Source organism: Podarcis vaucheri, assembly GCF_965113315.1.
Source record: "Podarcis vaucheri genome assembly, chromosome: 7".
Lineage (NCBI taxonomy): Eukaryota > Metazoa > Chordata > Lepidosauria > Squamata > Lacertidae > Podarcis > Podarcis vaucheri.
The window spans coordinates 16,720,376-16,743,330 of NC_138765.1; the positions used below are offsets into that span (position 1 = coordinate 16,720,376).

Sequence of the window (22,955 nt, forward strand, 5' to 3'; positions counted from 1 at the left end):
GTTCAATTATCTTAACCTGGATCTACTGCAACAGAAAAAGACAAAAAATCAGGCAAATCTTACTTATATTTGTACTCAGAGCACTGGCAACACAGGTATGTTCATTGAAGTCACAACTTATTCTGTCATAGCTATTATATGTCATTCCTGTTTTGTTATAGCCAAAGAAGCAGTCCATAGGTAATGCTGATGACAGAAGCAAAAGTTTACTTTAAATTTCCTCCCACAATGGCTGAGACTGCCAACCATATTCTTCAGTCCCTGACTGCAGTCCTCATTAGCTACAAATATGTATGCAGACAGCTAATGCTATCACATCCAAGGCCTATAGGAGGTTGCTGAGTCCTTGATGGATAAAGGTATCTTCTGAGCAAATGCCTCTGTTTTTGCACTTACTTGGTGTTGGGTTTTACTGAATTAGAATAAACAATATACTTTTTCTGTTCTTCCAGGCCATTAATCAAAGTGCAATGAAAGCCTCAAGGTACTGCTCAGGTGACTGCTCAGCTGGCAAAGCTAGACATACCTCAGGGCTGTTGAAAGGTGCCAGGGACACACTGGTAGGCACTGAATAGAATACAATGACTCCAAGATCATTACTGAGAGCTGATTAATAATTTCCTGGAACTTTGCCCTGCCTTGTTCTAATTGCGCCAGATTGTTGGGACAGGGAAAGATACTTTAACTAACCTGTTCTATTTGGTGATGACTCTCCTTAGCCACATTGTCTTGAATTGAAGCCAGCTCATTCCCACAGGGATCCCACAATAATCTGTTGAGATGCTGGACTTGAGGGGTGATTGCCCTGATCCAGCATGCTCACCTTATGTTTAACTGGTGATGGCCACAGCAATACCCTCATTTCCCACCACCCAAGGTATTTTTTTAGCCACACATAGCACAGAAGGAACATAGGACATTCTGCACTTAGCTGTCTATCTTGGGGTGTCCTTCTCTTTGTGTCATGATTTATGTTAGGACTACCTAGCAGTGCTTATTGGCTTTGGGAAGAAGGGGGTTGTACTTAGGACCCTGACAGAATCCTCACCCCTTCTGCCAGAAGCCGTACAAATGCCTCCTTTTGCTGCTTCTTTCAGACCAGAAAGAAGGGGCTTGCCCAACCAATGCACTGTTCCCACACCTCTGTATTGTTTAGCCTAGGCAGTAGTCTAAGCCAAATGTGCAAAGAAGAAATATATACTCAGAAAAGCCCTCATAATGCCGGAGTGATCAAAAGCCAAGGAGGAACGAACCAGCAGGTGACCTATGGAAGAAGAAGGAGCTGACTTGGAGTTATTATGGGCCAAGGAAACATGCCCAGGAATTCCAACTAGGAAAGACTGTTTCAGTGAGGAGCAGGAAATTATGGAAATAGAGAGTGCATGCTTTCCCAGAAATCTTATATTTCTATATTGTAACAGAAAGCTCTTATTTCATATTGGATGCAATCTTTCTAAGGAACTCTGTGGGAGTTCAGCCAGATGCCCCTTCCAGTCTAGCCACACCTACATTGTCAGTAAACAGTAGACAGGTACTTTAAATGAATGTGTTCTTCTCTCGGGCTTTATGATAAAACTGAACTCGAAGCAACCTACTCCTAATGAGGCACAAAGTAATCAAAGGAACTCTGTGGGATTCAGCCAGGTGCCTCTTCCAGTTCAACCACATTCACACTCTCAATAAGTAGGTACTTTTAATAAATGTTCTTGTTCTTCCCTCTGGCTTTATGAGCTGGAAACAACCTAATCCTAATGAGGCACAAAGTAATCAAAAATTAGCATGTCACACACATGCTCTTCCCAGAAATCAGGGGAACCTGGAACCTGCTTGTATCCATGGGCCATTTTAGTTTGCACTGGCAGTTTTGTAGCTTATCAGTATTTTCTTTCTTTTTATACAGTCGTGATGGCTACCTTCCCTCCAGTATGAGAGCCATTAAGCCTATTAATCATAGCTGTCAACATTTCCCTTTTCTTGCTAGGAATCCTATTCAGAATAAGGAAATTTGCCTTAAAAAGATGGAAATGTTGACAGCTATGCTATTACCCTATTTTTTTTGCTCCATAAGATGCACCTGACCATAAGATGCACCACGTTTTTAGAGGGGGAATGCAAGAAAAAAAACTTCTTTAAAGGGAGCGCTGAGCAGAGCTTGTATGCATCCCAGGCGCTCCTTTCACAAGCCGCGAGGAGTGTGTATGTGGCTCTTGGGGGCTTTTCCACAAGGAGGGAGAAGGGCTGCCCTTCTCCCTCCTTGGGGAAAAGCCCCCAATAGCCCCACACACGCCCCACACAGCTCTTTAAAGGGAGTGCAGCTCTTGGGGCTTTTCTGGGAGGTGGGGGAAGGGACAGAGCTGTGTGCTCTGTCCCTTCCCCCACCTCCCACAAAAGCCAGAACTAGCCCCGCGAAGCCAGAAACTAGAACAGCAAGAGGGAGCGCTGTGCAGCGCTCCCTCTAGCTGTTCTGGCTTCTGGGATAGCCCCGCGAAGCCTGCATCCGCTCCATAAGACTTACTTTTTAGGAGGGAAAAAGTGCATCTTATAGAGCGAAAAATTTGGTAATAGTAGTTGTTGCACATCACAGTGGAAGATGTGCCTCGGAAAGGGATGTGTACTCACTGATGGTTGACACATCTCTTTGAGGGTCAGAAAGTGGTGTTAAAATACACTAGCTTAGACTAAGTCAGATTTGCTATTTTCTGTGTTTGTATTTTCCCAAATGTTCCCAAATTCTTAAGTGACCTTCTTCTACGATCTTTTATTCCTATATGGTAACAGGGTTCTTACTACACTGTTGTTATTTTTTAAAATAAATATGTATTCTGTACTTTCTGTGCTTATTTGGATACAGTGTTGATTCAAACCAGAACCTCAGATCTCTTTGTGCATCCTGGGTGATATATTTTGCTGGAGACATTGGGCAACAGCTCCTGCTTTCTTGGTCACCCAGATGTCCTTTGTACCCACAGGTGTCTCCTGGACCTGAAGGGAAGAATGGCTAGCAAGAGGGTTGACATTCTAATGTTCTGGGAGGTTGGCCTTTTGTTGAACAGAAATCAGAAGCCAACAAGAGAACAAGCTGTTAGAATGATGGGCCCTTTTCATAAGCTACAGGAATGAAAAGGTTGTAGATAACATCTCCTCTTGTGACCTATCTTCAGAGATCTGCCTTCTGAATAGCTTTCATCTGCATTTTAAACAAACACACTTTACTCTCTTCCCCATACAGTGGTGCCTCGCAAGACGAAATTAATTCGTTCCGCGAGTTTTGCCGTCTAGCGAATTTTTCGTCTTGCGAAGCACGGTTTTAACGGTTTAACAAAGTCGCGAAAAGTTTTCGTCTTGCGAAGCAAGCCCATAGGGGAATTCGTCTTGCGATGGAAATCGAAAACGAAAAAACCTTTCGTCTAGCGAGTTTTTTGTCTTGCGAGGCATTCGTCTTGCGAGGTACCACTGTATTTCTCTTTCCCCTCTCATTCCTTCTTCTGTTCCTTTTTATCTTATTTCTTTCTTATTTTATAGAACCTAACATTACCATGTTTGCAAAAAATATTGAGGATGAGATTGCTTGCATCCACTGGAAACCAGAAGACACAGCCTCGGACTCTGGCTTATCTGATGGTTGCCTGGCTTCCAACTCTTCCTCATGAGAACAAACAGATTATTCCCTGGGGGAAAGGGGGTGGGCTGTCCTCTCTAAACTCAGACAGCTCGCATCTTCAGAGCTAGCCCTTTGCTAGCTCAGCTCAATTTCTGAGGCTGACTCTCCTGCTGTGCTCTGGGGGGCCATGTTCCTGACGACCCCTAACAATCCAGCCACCTAAGATGGTCACCACACCTTGCCTCATGGGTGGGACCATCCTGTACCTTGATATGCCAAACTACACATTCAACACCATCACTATGTAACCAGCATCACAAATACCAAATGGGGGAAAGCATTTACAGCTCTGTGACTCCAGTGTATGAAGTGCGTCTTTTTTGAAGGATGCTATCACCGGATGCCCTAGGTATAACAGGTTTGCCTACATGGAGATAGAGGTTCCTAAATATCTACCCAACTACTTGCTGGTTTGTCCCATCTATGAGGACTTAGTATAGTTAAAGCTATGGTTTTCCCAGTAGTGATGTATGGAAGTGAGAGCTGGACCGTAAAGAAGGTTGATCAACGAAGAATTGATGCTTTTGAATTATGGTGCTAGAGGAGACTCTTGAGAGTCCCATGGACTGCAAGAAGTTCAAACCTATCCATTCTTAAGGAAATCAGCCCTGAGTGCTCACTAGAAGGACACTAGAAGATCGTGAAGCTGAGGCTCCAATACTTTGGCCAAATCATGAGAAGAGAAGATTCCCTGGGAAATACCCTGATGTTGGGAAAGATGGAGGGCACAAGGAGAAGGGGACGACAGAGGTCGAGATGGTTGGGCAGTGTTCTCGAAGCTAGCAACATGAGTCTGAATAAACTGCAGGAGGCAGTGAAAGACAGGGGTGCCTGGCGTGCTCTGGTCCATGGGGTCATGAAGAGTCAGACACGACTAAACAACTAAACAACAACAACAATGAAGCCGTAAGAGAAGTTTTGTTCAAATATTTAAATCTTCCAACTGAGAGATGAATTGGGTATATAATTAACTTTTTATTAAGGGACAAGAGCCCATGCGCCTCTGAAAAAGTGGTCTGTTCTGCTTTTACAGTGATGATTATAATGAGGAAAAAATTATTCCTGCGTTTATCCTGTTTTATTTATTTTATATTTTGTAATTACTTCAGCTAAACCAACAAATAATAATTGCATTTGTATCTGAAACAGAACTAAGAACCAAAATTTTATTTCCCATAACCATTTATTTTGTTTTGTAATGATCATTATGAAAATTATTTGTTAATGATACACTAGAGGGTTCTTTGTAGTTAGAATCTACAACCCACACATTTTTGACCCATTTTTCATTGCCCCTTGCTTCCCTTTACCCCCACCAAAAGCAAAAAAGAAAGATCCACAGATCCTGAGTCCAGGATTTCACCACTAGGCATCCAGTTTCCCCTCATTGCCATGGATTTTGCAATACACAAGGAGGAGGTCTACACTGTCCTATTTACCCTTCATGTTCAGGCTGGTGTGAGATTCCTGAAGCATTATAACATCTTTTTTGGGTAATAAAAAGGGCAACTCCCCCCGATCCAAGTCTTCTTCTGTGGATGGCACAAAAATCTGTTGTTCCACAGCCTTGGAACGTGAAATCGTGGAGATGAATGGGGGCTAGAAGAAAAGGAAAGAAATGTTGACATTAGTCCTTTACTCAGGTACTAGGAGATTGTGCTTGTGAGGCTAAATGACAAATTTAGTTATTTTTAAAATGTGTATATTTAAGAAATCTGAAAAATATAATTTCACTAGAACATGAATAAACAAAATTTTCAACATGAAGTTCAGATAAAAAGAAACTCATATGTAATTCAGAATTGCCATCATACCCAAAGGAGTCTCAAAATTATTAATAAACAGTTTATCTGTCAGGCTTCAGGAAATCAGAAAAGAAGGGGGCAGCTCCCACCATTCCTCCTCAGTCCAGCCTCTGACATTATATTTATAAAATATAATGAAAGTAGAGAATCTGAAAACAGGCCTAATTAACTAGATTAAGCAGATCAAATTCTTGTGTGCAGCTGAGTTGCAATAAAATGGGAGGAATTATATCCCTGCTATCTCCTGGGCATGTTAAAAGTCGCATGCTGTGGCCACACAGCAAGATTTGAAAACCCCACTCCCTCCCTGGTGTGGGAACCTTGAGTGTTTTAACCTGGCATGAGACAACAGTGTGATGCAGCGACGCACAAACAAAAAGCTGGAGATGCACTTCATTGTCTCTCAGGATGGTTGGATGCCCACTGAGGCTTCCTCATTGCCCCACTGTGATCTAAGCATCCATAGAATCCTCCTTTTATTTTACAAGTTTCCAAGAGCGGAAATTCTGGTGCACAGAATTAGTTAGCCAGATACTGCTCATTGTCACAGAATTTAAGAAAACTTGTTACATGCCTTTTACATAATAAATGTGCTTTTTGAGCAAGGGGGACACATTTTGTCCTCGACTGCAACCCAATGGTGGACAGATCCAGATGCAACTGGGGTGAAGCAATGAATGCACGTTTTACTTTTGTTCAGAAGGGTGTTTTAATAATAATAATAATAATAATAATAATAATAATAATAATAATAATAATAATAATAATAATAATAATAATAATTTTTATTTATTTATACCCCGCCCTCCCCAGCCAAGGGGAATACTCCTTCTGGACAAGCAAGTGGCATTATGAGAGTTAAAGGACACAGTCCAGGCAGGCAAAACACTAAGGAAGGGTGCAGAATGGGGCCAGTGAGAGATGTGGACCCTCTCACATTTCTAGTAATATGCAAGGGAAAGGGAAGCGGGGGGAGAATAGGAGAACAGGAATGAGTCTGCATGACCCATCCGATGACTAGGCCCTTTCCCCCTGTCTAAGTAGCAATGTTACCTCTAAAAAGAGATCCTTTAAAAACAACACACTGGGTCTCATTCTCAAGGCAGTTGATGGTCTTCTCACTTTTACACTGTGTGGTTCCTTTGGAGAAGCAGGCTGGGCACTTCAGGCCATTTTCAGCCAGCACGTTGCGATCAGGAACTGCCAAAATCAAAAGGTATAGTGAGCATGTTAATGGTTTAACAGTGGTACCTCGGGTTACATACGCTTCAGGTTACAGACTCCACTAACCCAGAAATATTACCTCGGGTTAAGAACTTTGCTTCAGGATGAGAACAGAAATCGTGCTCCGGCGCATGGCGGCAGCTGGAAGCCCCATTAGCTAAAGTAGTGCTTCAGGTTAAGAACAGTTTCAGGTTAAGAACAGAACTCCGGAACGAATTAAGTGTTAGTATCTTCGCTCACAGGCAGAGGTACCTGGCCTCCCCCGAGGCAATTGAGCGAGATACTGTGTGTACCATCCGTCTGCGACCCCGGCAGGCTAGGTAAACCAACCCGGCGATTCTGCTCATTAGTCGTGAGAAAGAACACACCCTCTGCTTTCTCCTCTTATTCTCTCTCCCTCCCTGCATTCCCCCAGGGAGGGGAAATGAGACAGACAGGAGTCCTTTTTACATGTTTTATTCCTGTCACTCAGCAGCACATAGAAATGCAACTGCACCCTTCAGACTCCATCAGAAGAGACACAACTCCTCCCCTGTACTTCCAGCACAGGTCACATGACACTCTGAGCTAACATCCGGTGCTCAGTACAGAGAAAAGACTCCACCTTTTCTCCAACAGTACATCTGCAAACCACAACATCCTGTTTTGCATTCCAGCCATCTGGAGCTGGCTTTTGCCTTGGTGCTTTTTCCCAACATCCTCCCCCAAAAACAACAATAGGCAACACACGACCCAGAGAAGAGAACAAACAGTTGTTATACATATAACAGTCCCCTGTTGTTTCAGTTCCACCCTTGGAACTCCCCACCACTGGTTTCACCAGTGTACCTCTCTGGTTGTCTGGCTTCCAAGGAATGAGTGCTTCTGCATTACCTTGGCTTGCTACTCTCTGTTGTGTCTTTGTCTCTGACTTAGACACTGCTTTAACCTGCTTTGAGTTGTTAACAATAGCAACACATGCAACAGCTAAGTTAGCAAACTCTTCTGAGTACCTCTTTGGTGGTACACCCTTTGTAACTCTCTCAGACCTGCGTATGAGGTTCTGATCCTCTGTGCTCACTGGTTCAACCTCTGGACTTTGTTGAGAACCAGTAGCAATCAGTGGTTCTTCCTTCACCTGTGAAGGTCTATCCATTGTGTGAGATTTTCTCTCAATGACTGTTACAACTGAACTCTCTGAGCTATCACTGTCATCTTCATCAGTACCACTGTAATCTGTGACATCAGAAAAATTATCATCATCATCTGAATCGTCACCTGTGGGAAATGTTTGTTCTACAACCCACTCTTGCTCTGGAGCACTCTCTAGGAACTTTGTGAGAATCACCTGACCAGACTCAGACAAAATTACTCTGTAGAGACCCTTTTCATAACCCACAAAAATGCCTCTGGCATTCTTTACTCCACCTGGAGCTTCTGTTCTCACATGAGACCCGAAAACCTTGAAATAGACAACAGAAGGTTTTCTATTGAACAGCTTCTCAAAAGGAGAACATCCCAACTCTGTTGAGACCTTTCTCAGCCACACATGAAGATAGGACGCTAGAGATTCGGCCCAATATTCATGTGGCAAATGTGAACTCAGCAATTGCGCATGCATCCCCTTTTGCAATTCTTTGTTCACCCTAACACAGACCCCTCTGTTCCACGCTTCGGCTGAAACAGCAACTTTGTGGTCTATCCCTTCTCCATCCAGGAACTTCTGAAACTTCTGTAACAGAAAAATTTGCTTCTCATCTGTGAAAAGACAATCAATGTTAGCATCATGCATATTTTTAACCTTGTCACAAAACTCTTGAAACTTTTCTAAAGTTTCTTGCGGTTTCTCCATCATATAAACCCAAGAATAATTAGTGAAACAACCCACACACAAAAGGTAATATCGTGCACTGCCCCTAGATGGTTCTAGAGGACCAATCACATCAGCATACACCCGCTGAAATGCTCTGTCGACCTTCGTAGTCACCTTCCTGGTGCTCACACTGGTCACACCTGCAAGAGAGATTACGTTAGAATCAGAAGAATTACATTTCATGTAATCACTTTGATCAAAAGTCAACAAATACAGTCCATCTTTCTCTCTGGCAGTAAGATACAGTTCTCCATCTTTGTAGATCTTGCAGCTTTTAGCATCATAGGACAGTTTCAGTCCTTTCTTTGCAATCTGCGACACACTCAGCAGATTAAATTTCAGTTCTGGAATCAGGTAAACATCACTTATAGTCAAGTTCAGACTCTCAAGATACACAGTCCCAATTCCAGTCGCTTCCAACTCTTGACCGTTGGCCTGTTTCACAGTGAAGCTTTGCTTCTTCAACGTCGAAAACAGTTCTCTGTGCGGGCATAAATGTTTTGTACATCCCATGTCAATTATGAAGGCGTTCCCAACATCTGGCGTGGTTCCTTTCGCCATCATAGCCTTTGCAGGTTTCACCTGGCACTTGGTACGGCTTTTGCCTGACGCCTCAGGCTTCGTAGAGCTGCTCTTCGCTCCTTTTGACTGGCGTGGCTTCCTACAGTTTCGCTGTAGATGCCCAGTCTGTCCACAATTGTAGCATCGGACAGCACTCAATGCTACTCCATGCTTCCCAGTAGATTCAGCAGTGGGGAGATGTGAACTCTGTTCTTCCCTCCCCCTGTCCTTCACTTCCAGTGCAGCAAGTCTGTCGTGTTCGTTCAGGACCACGGCACACACTCTTTCCGCGGTCAGGTCCTGAGCCGGAAGGGAACCAAGCTGACTGGCAACAACCTTGTAAGTCCTACTAAGGCTGTTTATCATCATGAAGCAAAACACTTCCTCCTGAAGACGGAAATTGCGTTCCACCATCTGTTGACGCAGAAACTTCATTTCTGTCAGGTGCGCTTGAACATCTCCATCAGGCGCAAGTCTCAGATTGGTTAACTTCTCAAAATACAGCAACGCTGATGAACCAGCATCTCTCTGATGCGTTGTACGCAGCGTGTCCCAAACCTCTTTCGCATTTTCTAAATGCTGGATATGAACAAGCTGCTGATCTGAGACACACAGAATTATAGCAGTCCTGGCCCTCACGTTCTGTGACTCCCAACCTCTGGTTGGTGCTGCAGGGATGGGGTTTTCAATTACATCAAAAAGCCTCTGATTCTGCAGCAGGGCCTTCATCTTTACAGACCAAGATGAATAATTGTCATTGGTTAAGGGAGGTGGAAAAGGCAAACCTCCTGCCTTCTTGGCATCCATCTTGAAGCCAAGCCTCCAGCTCACACTGTCAGTCAAGCTGTAAAATCCAACAGTTGTTTTTGTCTGTCTCAGGCAGGCAAACTGCAAGTTGTTTACGCTCTATTTTGCACCTGGCAGCTAAACTCTGGCTGCTATGGAAAGTCCCTCCAAGAGCACGTAAACTTGTAGCCAAAACATTCCATGGCTTTGTTTCGCTTTCCCAGCCTCACAATCCAGCCCCTTTGCCAGTAACTTTCCATGCCCGTTACTTAGCAAGAGTGCATTCAGGACTTCTTATCTTAACCACAGGAATTTGTGGAATGCAGGCTTCAGCTTTGAGCTGCAGGCCTTTCCTTCCGGAGCTTTTGTTTTTCCAAAACACAGCTCCTATGAACCAGGGAATTAATCAACCTGCGTTCACACTTTTAGCCCGAAATGCAGCATACCTTGATCTCCGTTGCTTGGAAAACACCTCTTCTTTCCACCAGCCGTCTGTTGAGCCTCTGGCTTCTCTCAGACGCTTGCCTTCTGCCTTGGAGCAGAGGAGGACATTCCACCAGCCTCTCATGCAGATGTCCGATGAATCGCAACCATCCGAAGGCTGCCATATGTTAGTATCTTCGCTCACAGGCAGAGGTACCTGGCCTCCCCCGAGGCAATTGAGCGAGATACTGTGTGTACCATCCGTCTGCGACCCCGGCAGGCTAGGTAAACAAACCCGGCGATTCTTCTCATTAGTCGTGAGAAAGAACACACCCTCTGCTTTCTCCTCTTATTCTCTCTCCCTCCCTGCATTCCCCCAGGGAGGGGAAATGAGACAGACAGGAGTCCTTTTTACATGTTTTATTCCTGTCACTCAGCAGCACATAGAAATGCAACTGCACCCTTCAGACTCCATCAGAAGAGACACAACTCCTCCCCTGTACTTCCAGCACAGGTCACATGACCCTCTGAGCTAACATCCGGTGCTCAGTACAGAGAAAAGACTCCACCTTTTCTCCAACAGTAGATCTGCAAACCACAACATCCTGTTTTGCATTCCAGCCATCTGGAGCTGGCTTTTGCCTTGGTGCTTTTTCCCAACATCAAGTACTTAACCCGAGGTACCACTGGATCTGTTTTTGTACCTGTATGTTATATTATTGTAATTCACCCAAGGGCTTTACAGTTTTGGTGGGGCACCTGCAAGTATTATTGGATGAAAAAATTATCTAGACCCAGTCAGGGTTTAGGATTGACATTGGGACAGATTCAGGAGAGGCCTGGTTGGAAAGGGAACACATCCCTTCTCAGGCAGAGATGTAGCTGCCCAGTAGGTCCCTCTTCTTCACAGTTTCTCCTCATGCCTGCTTCTTCGTCCTGCTTGCCTCTCCACCCCTTGAGAGGTCCTGATAGTGCTGAATGGCTCGACCCATATAGCCATCTGGGGCTGCTCACCCCTTTTGAATGAGGCCCAGGTCCTCTGAGTACTACTGATTGACTACGTATCCAGCCTTTGGCCAAATCGAATGCAAAGCCCTAACATGTTGTGGATTTTAAAATTATACAGAAACTTACGGCTGAGAGTTCCATTGTTACACAGTTCTGTGTTGCAGCAGTGCCTCTTCATCTCAAAGAATTTACCATCCCCTGCAGTGAAGCTGAAATTGCCTGAGAAACAATCGTCGGATGATGTGCATTTATTCAAAACCTGCACTAGGAGTACCACTATGAAAAAGAAATTGAAAGAAATATCTAGATCTGGGGAAAATATTCACGACTATTGCTCCTAAGGTACATTCATTGTAATGGTTCCAATTTTCTTTGATGTCTGAATCAGGACCTTTTCAAAGTAACAATATGGAAAGTATTATTAAATTTGGCAATCTAAAGTGAGGTGCTGTTTGTTTGTTTGTTTGTTTGTTTGTTTAAATGCGTGTGCACTGCTATAACATAAGAGGAAAAAATATCAAAATGTTTTTCATACATTTCATACATACCATATTTTTCACTCCATAGGGTGCACCAGACCATAAGGCGCACCTAGTTTTATTCCCCTCCCCCCAGCCCCAAAGAGCAAAGAATCCAAGACAGCCAGTGGGATCCAGCTGGCTGTCTTGGCTTCCTCTTTAGCCATGCACAACCTCTCCAGCCGGGAGAGGCTGTGTGGGGCTTCAATTTTTGCCGTGGGGCTGGGGCGGGGGAAGCCCGAGCTTCCCCCGACCCCAGCCCCCAGAACAGGTTCTGGAGCGGAGACAAAGTTGTGCAGCTGCCCAAAGCCCGCTCCCCGGGCTTCGGGCTGCAGGCTGCTGTCCGCAAGCCTTCGGAGACCGGCGGGAGTTCCCACCACGCTCTGAAGGATTGCGGATAGCTTCCTGAAGACTGGAGAGCGAGAGGGACACTGACCCCTCTCACTCTCCAGGCTTCAGCGAAAGCCTGCATTCGCTCCATAGGACGCACACACATTTCCCCTTCATTTTTGGAGGGGGAAAAGTGCGTCTTATAGAGCGAGAAATATGGTAAAAGATACAAGAAAAACCACATTAAAAGGAAATCAATAGATATCAATTAACCAGTGTGGAAAGATCTATTCTTAATTATCTGCATAGCCCAGGTGGAACAGAATAGTTTTCTGCAGGCATTTATGAGTTCAGCTCTCTGCCACAAGTAGTAGTCTCTTGCTTCCTTAATCCATAGGACCAACCTCTTTTTTATGTTTGCAATTAATTTGTATAATGCTTTAAATTTGGAATGTATGCAGAACTTCATTTCACATCAAATTTCAAGCATGAAGACTCATGCCTTCTCCTATACATCTGACAATACATCTGACATACACTGCGTTCTCTCTGCTAGTCGATCATAACAGTTTGCAGGGTGGGGAAAATGCTTGCCTGAACTCCTGTTGCCCAGTGCAAGAAACTTGGCAAGACATTGCATTGCACCAGCCTTACTGCCCATTTGCCCCTATCCCTCCAAGAATGTACCAGTGATGTTGGAACAGATCCCACCCAGATGTTGGAACCATCCCACCCAGGATTGCCCCAAGGCATTTTGGCGCCTCAGACGAACCAGAAATGGCACCCATGTGCTTCTAGGTAGAAGGGGTGGGTGAATCAGGATCAAGCAAGGGGATCAAATCAACCTTAACCAATGGCTGAAGTATGAAAGAAGTTCATCAGGGTGGAGGGGCCCACACTGAATCAAGCTGGCTAACGGAAACCCTTTTTAATAGGTGAACTGTCAAGAATACTCCCGTAATGATGGTTCCTTCCTAATCATTTCATCACTAAGAGTTATTTCAAAATTACTTGAGGGGGGAGGGGGAGCCATGAAAGTGTGAAGCACCTTCGTTTCCCATCCCAATTGTACAGCTTTTTTTATAGATCTGTGAAAGGAGTCTCAATTTAAATGTCATTTATGGCAAAGGCTTCATGTTATATTCTAGGCTTATTGTCTAGTTTGATAACCAAAACTAAATTGGAGTTCATTGGTTTGGGTCAATGGGGATTTCTAGTTAATGCAAATCAAGTCAAAACTTTAGAAGGGTAAGCAGGGATTTCTCATTAATGCAAATCAAATTGTCCAAGCTTGGAGATAAGCACCCAGATTCAGCCACTGGTTGTGATCAGGTGATGTTAGATTCCCCATTTTCAAATGTAAGCCATTCCTTACTTCAGGATGGGAAGCTGTGATCCTCCAGATGTTGTTGGACTGCATCTCCCATCATTCCTGACTGGTGGCCAGGCTAGCTGAGGCTGATGAGAGTTCTAATTCATCTACAGCTGAAGTGCCACAGCTTCCTCACTTCACTTTTTTAATAGGTGAATTGCCCCAGCGTAGACTTCTATATGCTATTAGAACCCTTAAAGTTCAACTATCTTAACCTGGATCTAATCAAACAGAAAAAGACCAAAAAAAAAAAGAAGACAAAAAAAGACAACATAATCAGGCAAATCTTACTTATATTTGTATGCAGAACACTGGCCTCACAGGAATCTTCTTTGGAGTCACAAGTTTTTTTAAGATAGCTATTGTATGTCATTCCAAGCTTGTTATAAGTATATCTGCAGTGCAGAGGTAATGCTGAAGACAGAAGCAAAAGTTTACTTCATGAATTATTAATTATTATTATCATCATTAACATTATTATTAATTGGTTTTGCAGTTTGCTAAGTGACACACAAAGGAGGAGGTGAGAGTCAATTAATACTTCTAAATTAAAAGGGGTTCAATTTTAAAAGCATTTTAATAGAATAGAATAGAATAGAATAGAATAGAATAGAATAGAATAGAATAGAATGAAACACTCATTAATTAAAACTATTGAAGCCATTGCCAAGAATACCGGTTAAATTATTTCCAAGAAGTGGGGAGGTGAACTCCCCCTTTCCCATGGCCAACCTTCCCCCCCATCCAGACTCTCACTTAAATATATTTTCTTCCCACTGTTTGGTTACAAACCTAGCACAATTAAACTATGGAATTTTCTACAAGAGGTAGTCAATGCCACCAATTTGAATGGCTTTAGAAGGGAATTAGACACATTGATGGAAAATAAGACTCTCAGTGGCTACTAAACATGAAGCCTCCAGTATAAAAAGTTGCATATTTCAGATATCAGTTGCTGGAACTCACAGTAAGCCAGAATGTTGTTGCACTGAGGTCCTGACTGTGAGCTTCCATAATCACTGGGTTGGCCACTGTGAGGACAGGATCCTGGACTAGGGATGAACCAATCTATCAATTTAACTTACTTTCAGTTTCTATTTTTCCGATTTATTTATTTATCTGCATCCACTTCCTCCAAGAAGCTCAAGGCTGTGTACATAGTTTTCCCCTCCCCATTCAATCCTCAGAAGATTCCTGTAAGGTATTCATTATTTATCTCTATGACATCATTTATCTGGATGACTGTGAAGGAAAAGTTTGCTTTTGCTGGGGCAGGTTGGGTGCCGAAGTATTTCCTTTTTCTTTTCCCCATGCCAGAAAATGGTTAATGTATGGCACCCTCTGATTGGCCAAGGTTCCAGGAGGGGGAGTTGAAAAAGGAGATGATTTGGAAAGACAGGGAGAGTGAGTTTGGGAGGGAGTGTTGGGAGGAGGTTTTGGAGTAGGTTGGGATTGAGGTTGGGAGGATAGGTAGGAAGATAGGGAGTGAGAGTTGGTTCTTGGCAGAAACATCCACTCTGAGGAAAATATCACATGCTAGAGAAAGGAGTCTCTGAGCTTAGTGTGAAGAACAGTGTGTGGTGTCCTGTAAGAGTATTTAGGCCAGGAATTAACTGGGGGGCTGAGGTTGAGACAGGAGAAGTAGAAGCTGTAAAGAGACAGTCTACTTAGGTCTCATTCCAGTCAGGAAGGGAGAGATTCTTCTAGTAAGAGAAGACTCCCAAACCAGTGAAACCTTGGAGTGCCTCAGGAGCAGGGTTATCTAGGGGTGTGTAACTGACAGAAAGTACCACCTTGTTAAGAACCAAAGTATTGGTTTTAGGTTCTTCCACTGTTATCACTAAGTCATCTGCATACGCTTTTAACTTGAATTCACTTTTCCCAACTTTTACACCTGTAATCTCTTTATTTGCTCTTATGTTTTTGGCAAGTACTTCTAAGACCAGAATAAACAATAATGGTGATAATGGGCATCCTTGTCTTATTCCTTTTTGGATCTTACAAAACCTCACTCCCTAAAGTAATAGAAAAAATTCAGAATTTTGTTGAAGTGGCAGGATTTAAGCTAAATAGGAATAAAACTAAATTATTAGTTAAAAACATGAAGGAAGAAGAAAGAGAACAATTAAAATTAGAACAAAATATTGAGATTGAAGTCCATAAAAAGGTTAAATATTTAGGGATTTGGCTAACATCAAGAAATATAAACCTATTTAAAAATAACTCTGAAAAAAATTGGCGTGAGGTAAAAAGAAATTTAGAAATATGGAGCAGAATGAATCTCTCAATGTTAGGAAAAATATCAGTGATTAAAATGAATGTGTTGCCTAAAATGCTATTTCTTTTTCAATCAATACCAGTCATCCTGAAAGATGAATGCTTTAAACAATGGCAGAAAGAGATTTTAAGATTTATCTGGGGGGGCAAAAGGCCAAGGATAAAACATAAAATACTTACAGATGTAAAAGATAGAGGCGGGTTTGCCCTCCCAGACCTTAAATTGTATTACGAATCTGCTTGTTTGGTATGGATCAGGGACTGGATGAGATTGGACAAGCAAGAGGCACTAGAACTAGAAGGACATGACAACAGATTTGGTTGGCATGCACACTTAGGGTATGGGAAAGGGAAGATTCATAGAAGCTTTTACAACCATATAATCAGGAAATTGTTAATGAGAGTATGGGAGAGATATAAAGACTTATTGGAACAAAAGACTCTGTGGTGGCTTTCACCACATGAAGCATTACTGCTCAAACCACTTGGAAAGAAAGGAAAATGGCTCACATATGCTGATTTATTAAAGGAACATGATGGGAAATGGAAATTAAGAGATTATGATGAGATCAAAGACCACTTTCAGAGTTGGTTGCATTATCGACAATTACATGAAACATATAAAGAAGACTGTAAGAAAGGATATAGTTATACTAGATCTAGGTTTCAAATGGCAGTGATTGAAGGGAAAGTGAAATTACTGAAGGCCGCATATAGCATACTATTAGAATGGGAGACGAAAGATGAAGAGGTAAAATCAACTATGATTAAATGGGCACAAGATGTAGGTCACAATATTATGATGGAGGATTGAGTTAAATTATGGGAAACTGACTTAAAATTTACAGATTGTTCACTATTGAAGGAGAACTACATGAAGATGATGTACAGATGGTATACAACACCAGTGCAGCTAGGGAAAATGTACAAAACTAGCTCAAACATATGTTGGAAGTGTAAGGAAAAGGAGGGAACATTTTATCATATGTGGTGGGATTGTAAAGTAATTAAAAAAATTTGGGAAATGATATACAATGAACTGAAGAAAATGTTCCATTTAACATTTGTTTAAAAACCCGAGGCATTTTTGTTGGGGATTGTAGGGAAAGACCTGCCAAAAAAGTTGAAAAACATCTTCATGTATGCGACAACGGCCGCGAGAGTTGTGGTAGCACAAGGATGGAAGACTGAAGAAATCCCAACTAAAGAATCATGGCAAGAAAAATTGATGGATTATGCAGAACTGGCAAAATTGACACATAAGCTACGGGACAAGGATAACTGTGACTTTAAGGATGAATGGGAACCTTTCACAAAGTATTTGAAGATGCAACAAAGTGAACTGGACTCCTTGGCAGGTTTTGAATAAACATCCACAATTTTTTACTGATAATAATTAGCTAAACAGTTGGAGGATCTATACAACTCTGTAACATGCAGAAAATAGCATTATTGGAGAAACCAAAGACTGGAACTGAGGAAAGTCGGGGGGTGGAAAAATGGGGGGGGGGTAAGGATATGTTTTTGGAAAATATGTTTTGTTATAACTTTGAATAATTTTTTTTAAAAAAAGAACCAAAGTATTAAGTGTGAAACAACTGAAAAAACCTTGAAGTGAAATAACATTGTAAACTGAAGTATCCTAAGTTTTATCAATTTGTGTCATAAACTTGCTTGTTAAATAAAATTGTTATTGTTAGTTTGAACAAATCCTGCCCGAGACTCCTAATTATTAAGTTTTACTTCATGCAAATCCCCTACAAGATAATCTGAGGTAGACTGTGGAAATCTGTGGGATTGGTGTTCTGCGAGTTGTGTGCACTATACTTAAGTGAGAGGACGGGCCCAACGGTGCCAGGGGAAAAAGCATCATCGGACCCATCATAATGACATCACAAGAAATATTCATGACCTAACTCTCTGCTACTTTCTCTTGGTAACCCTGCATTCCTTGCTCTGTGGGGTGTTGATCTGCACTTTTAACTCCCCTTCTCTCCCAAGCTGCAAGTTCTTTTCAGTGTCCTCTAAAGGTAATTAAATGTTCCCCATCTTACCTGGAGAAAGCAGGACCAAGAGGAGGCATGCGCTCAGGAGTGCCTTCATCATTCTGGAAAGATTAGGAGACTCAGAGCAGAGATGGATCAACAAGGGAATTGGTGCAGGCTTACGTGGAGTTATTTATAGGCCATGGTCTCATGTTGCAGGCAACACTTGGGAACAAATGGTTCAGTGAGGTCCAGGAATGGGTGCTGTTTGTACACCACAAAGATAAAGAGGAACATACTGAAATTCAAAACTCAGTGAAGGAATTGTCTATGATCTCATTAGTTGTTGATTGACACTTCTAAGATTTATTTTTTGATATAGATAATTTACAATTTACAATGTCAATGATGAAGGCACTCAAGAAAGCAATTTAGAGCCAAATAGGCAAGGGCAAAAGCCCTGACGCCACCTACAAAATACCCCCTCAAAATGGCCTCCATCTAAGGATTCCTCTTAATAGTAATAATAATAATTTTATTATTTCTACTCCCCACCCCATCTGATTGGGTTACCTCAGCCACTCTGGGTGCCTTCAAGCATATACAGAAACATAATAAAACATCAAACATTTAAAATCGCCCTATACAGGACTGCCTTCAGATGTCTTCCAAAAGTTCTATAGTTACTTATCTCCTTGACATCTAATAGGAGGCCATTCCACAGTGTACGTACAACTCCCAAGAAGGCCTTCTGCCTGGTTCCTACTAACCTCACTTCTCACAGTGAGAAAACCTCCATAAGGCCCTCAGAGCTACATCTCAGTGTTTGGGCTGTATTGGGGGGTGGGGTGGAGATGCTCTTTCAGGAAAAGCCTGGATACTAGATCCATTCCAGGAAGGCTGGATTCTGGGAGGAACAGTTCGGCACCACAGAGGAGGAAGAGAGTTTCGAAGGGTTTTCAGAATCCGAAGAAGAATCGGATTGGGAGAGTCATTCCTTGGGTGGGAAACTTAGCAGGTGGGAAGAGGTGTTCACACCCACAGATGAGGAGGACAGCTCATTCCGGGGTTTCCTTGGCTCGCCGACCAGAGAAGAGGCTGCAATAGAGCCCCCGGGTCGGAGGGGGAGTGAAGGGGGCCCTGGGAGGGAGGTGGATGTCAGGGAACTGCCATCAGAGGCACGGGAGAAGGAGAGGGTCTCTGATTCTGCAGGGGAAGGTCCCAGCGCTAGAGGGAGACTCAGCTGGGAAGAAGGGGAAGAGAATGAGTGTAACACCAGGGATCCAGGAGAGCAACGGGACAGGGAGGTGCAAGGGCTCCAGGACTCTTCGTTGGAAGTTAGCGAGGAGAGCCCAAGCACCCCGCTGCCCACCCCCACCCTGCGCAGGAGACTCCCGCGCAGTGAGAGGCGGAGACGATTGGGCGTCAAACAACTCTTATGTTGTCAACGCTTTAAGAAACGCCCACAGACAGATTCTACGAGTGACTAAGGGCAGCCACGCTGAGATGGGCTGTGCAGTCCGGAGGGTTTAACCAGGCAATCTAATGCTCAAACGGAGCAGGATTACGCACGAGTAACTCCCAACCATTATAATTTACTATCAGTTTAGCTTTTTGTTCAGAGTATATCGCACCTATACCATTTTCAAAGTTCTGACCAACCACCATCCCATGAAGATTTTTCTTCATAAAACTCCAGGAAATATTGTCAACGGCTTTCTCCGCGTCTACGAAAATCAAAACTGCTTTTGTATTAATGTTCACCTGCAGCTTTTCTAGAATGTCAATTACATTCCTCGTATTGTCCGATAAGTGTCTTCCAGGAAGAAAGCCGGCCTGGTCTTTATGTATCACTTTTGCCAAAACTTTTTTCAGTCTTCTAGCCAAAATATCTGCAAATATTTTGTAATCCACATTAAGTAGGGATATGGGGCGGTAGTTCTTTAATTGTGTCTTTTCCATCTCAGTTTTCAGTATAAGTGTGATGTAAGCTTCTTTCCACGTCTCCGGTGCCTTTTTCCCTTCCATAATTTCGTTACAAACCTCCTTCAAAGGTTGGATCAAATAGTCTTTTAAGGTTCTGTAGTACTTGGAGGTTAATTCATCAGGCCCTGGAGATTTGCCCAGTTGCATATTCTGAATCGCGCCTTCCACCTCTTGTTCAGATATTTTGGAGTTCAATAAAACTTTATTTTCTTGAGAATTTTTTTGTAATCCATTTGAGTTCAGAAATTGATCAATTTTTAACTCATTTTGCAGCCCTTGTGTGTAGAGTTGTTTAAAATATCTTTGGAAGCAGCTTCTAATCTCCTGTGGTTTCTGTATATTCTTTCCATCAACTTCAAGATTAGTAACCATAGTTAGTTTTTGTCTCTTCTTCAACTGCCATGCTAATAACTTTCCACATTTATTGGCTGATTCGAAAGTCTTTTGTCCCATCTGTTAAACTTTACATTCAATGTCCTGATTTATCATTTTCATATATTGTACTTGATGTAACTTAATTTCTCTCTAAATCTCTTGAGATTTTGGTTTAAGTCTTAATTTTTTCTCTCCTTCCCTTATTTTCTCCAGGATCTTCTCCTTTTTCTCATTTTGAGTTTTCCTTTTTATTGCATTTTGTTGTATCAAAAACCCTCTCATTACGGCTTTACTTGTGTCCCAGATTGTTCTTTTTTCCACTGTGGTCTTCAAATTTATCTCGAAATAGTCTTTTATACTTTTTTGGGCCTTCTTGGTAATTTCTGAATCTCTAAACAAGGCGTTGTTCATCCTCCATCTGAAGGAACCAGTCAATGTTGGTTTCATTTCCCTCTTCACAGGGTTATGGTCGGAGCAAGTTTTTGGGCAGATTTCCACTTTTCGAATCTTGGGAGCCATTCCTGTAGTTATCCAGATTTGGTCAATCCTTGTCCAGGTCTTTTGGGCTTCAGAAAAGAATGTCCCCTCTTTACTCAGGGGATTCTTAGTTCTCCAAATGTCAATTAAGTCCATATTGTCTGTCAATTCAAAGAAGGTTTTCGGTAGTCTTCCATCTTTTGTCACCACTTGTCTTTCTGATTTATCCATTTTTGTCGATACCACTCCATTCATATCGCCCAACATGATGATGTTAAAGTCCATAAAATCCAACAATGTCTCATGCAGTTTCATGCAGTTAATTTTGGTAACTCATCACCTGTTATACCTAACATAAAGGCTTCTGTTATTTTAATGATAGCTCAAGTTTCTCAGCCCTCGTGCATCCATTTATTCCTCCTGAGCCCCACCCAGCATGCCTAAAGATGTAGACGTCTAAGCAGAAAAAGTCAAAGCCTGGAATGAATGCTGGGGAAAGGGAGTTCATTGAGGATGCTGAAGAAAGTTAGTCAGTGAAGCAGCCAAGCTGTGTGTTGGAGCTTGGGGGGGGGGGGAGAGGCATCACCAGCCCTCCTTGGCTTTCATTATATCCTTCTCCCATCCCTTTCTGTTACTCTGAGCCAGAAAAACAGCCTAAGTTTTCCTGCTTGCCACATGCATTAGCTCTTACATTTCCAAGGATCCTGTCCACATCCTTGGGTGATACAAACTGAAAGTTATTGATTATCACTGGACATACAGGGGCCAAAGTTACATCCATATCTGGAAAGTCATATGCAAGATTGGGTCATCTGTTTTACCAGTGCATGCCTAGAAGGGTTTAAGAAGAGGGTATTGGGGACCCCGGCGGGACGCGGGTGGCGCTGTGGGCTAAAGCCTCAACGCCTAGGGATTGCCGATCGAAAGGTCGGCAGTTCGAATCCCCGCGGCGGGGTGCGCTCCCGCTGCTCGGTCCCAGCGCCTGCCCACCTAGCAGTTCGAAAGCACCCCCGGGGGCAAGTAGATAAATAGGTACCGCTTACCAGCGGGAAGGTAAACGGCGTTCCGTGTGCGGCTCTGGCTCGCCAGAGCAGCGTTGTCACGCTGGCCACGTGACCCGGAAGTGTCCCCGGACAGCGCTGGCCCCCGGCCAATAGATGTGAGATGGGCGCACAAACCCCAGAGTCTGTCAAGACTGGCCCGTTCGGGCAGGGGTACCTTTACCTTTACCTTTATTGGGGACCCAAGTTCAATTTTAACCTAAGGAATTGAAGCCAAACCACTAATAACATGTATTAGCTGTTTTATTTTAAAAGCCTTATGGTACCACTCGAGGCTTGTGGCCCTAGGCCTGCTTTAATTCTGCGGTGGTATAAGGTCAGGCAATCCATCCTGTTTCTCTTCCCTTCTGGAATGAAACTATTAAGTTTTGCCAGAAAGCCAATGGAGAATGAGGAACAAGTATGGGCAATGTCTGCTAAAATACCCGCCCCCTACCTCCAATCCTTCCAGCCAAAGATATTTATTGGTGAGGGATGGGGTAGAAACTTGAGAAACATCCTTGGCTTTCAAGGAAGGCGTTGCATTGCTAAATAGACCTAGATAAATTAGTTTAGCTTCTCCAGGACATCAGAAATTCTGCCGAAGCAAAGAATAATCTGCATCAGCAAAATTCTTCAGTTTAATCATCAAATTGTAGAGTTGGAAGGGACCCCAAGGGCCATCTAGTCCAACCCCTCAATTCCCCCCATGGGACTCGACCATGAGATTAAGAGTCTCATGCTCTACTGGCTGAGCTATAGAAAACCCACATCAACAATGAAAGCCACAGTTGGATAGACCTAACTGTGGACTAGTCACATTTATGGAAGAGGCTATCAGGGGCTATTAATTCTGATGGATGTACTATTTCCAGTTGCTGGGGGAGAACAGTGGGAGTGGGCTACTGCCCTCCTCTCATGATAGTCCTGTACCTGTGATGGCCTGGGATTCCGATTCAGAGGCTGAACCGGAGGAATCCCAGCCTGCACAGGAGTCCCCGCCTCCAGGGCCGGCTGAACTGGGGCAAGGCCTTGAGTCTGAAGCGCCTGCACCTGTGTCGGATCCTCAGGAGCAGGCACCAGGTGATTCCACTCTGGCTCCGGAGGTGATTGAGGACTCAGTGCCTACAGGTGAGTCTCCCCCTGGGTCCATTAACCCTTCAGCCTCTCCTGAACTGCAGAGGCTCAGAGCAGAGAGGCGAAGGGAGCTGGTTTCTCCCAGGAGGAGTGCTCGCCTTAAGGCCAGGGGAGGCGGGTCTCCTGGGGGCCGGGACC

General features: G+C 43.4%; 1 protein-coding gene across 2 annotated transcripts in view; it reads right to left on the reverse strand.

Moving 5' to 3' along the window:
* LOC309537958 (phospholipase A2 inhibitor and Ly6/PLAUR domain-containing protein-like) overlaps nt 1-22,955 on the reverse strand; it is a 68,097-nt gene that overhangs the window by 36,138 nt on the left and 9,004 nt on the right. The window contains exons 1-5 of one of the 2 annotated variants that reach the window (XM_082233119.1): nt 17,872-18,198; nt 13,832-13,954; nt 11,447-11,596; nt 6,520-6,666; nt 4,826-5,260 (exon numbers count right to left, since the gene is read on the reverse strand). In XM_082233119.1, coding sequence (XP_082089245.1) covers nt 5,097-5,260; nt 6,520-6,666; nt 11,447-11,596; nt 13,832-13,954; nt 17,872-17,923 — 636 coding nt within the window. In that variant the 5' untranslated portion in view covers nt 17,924-18,198 and the 3' untranslated portion in view covers nt 4,826-5,096. Of the gene's footprint in view, nt 1-4,825; nt 5,261-6,519; nt 6,667-11,446; nt 11,597-13,831; nt 13,955-17,871; nt 18,199-22,955 lie in introns of those variants that run through there. The other variant, XM_082233117.1, reaches the window with a different exon arrangement.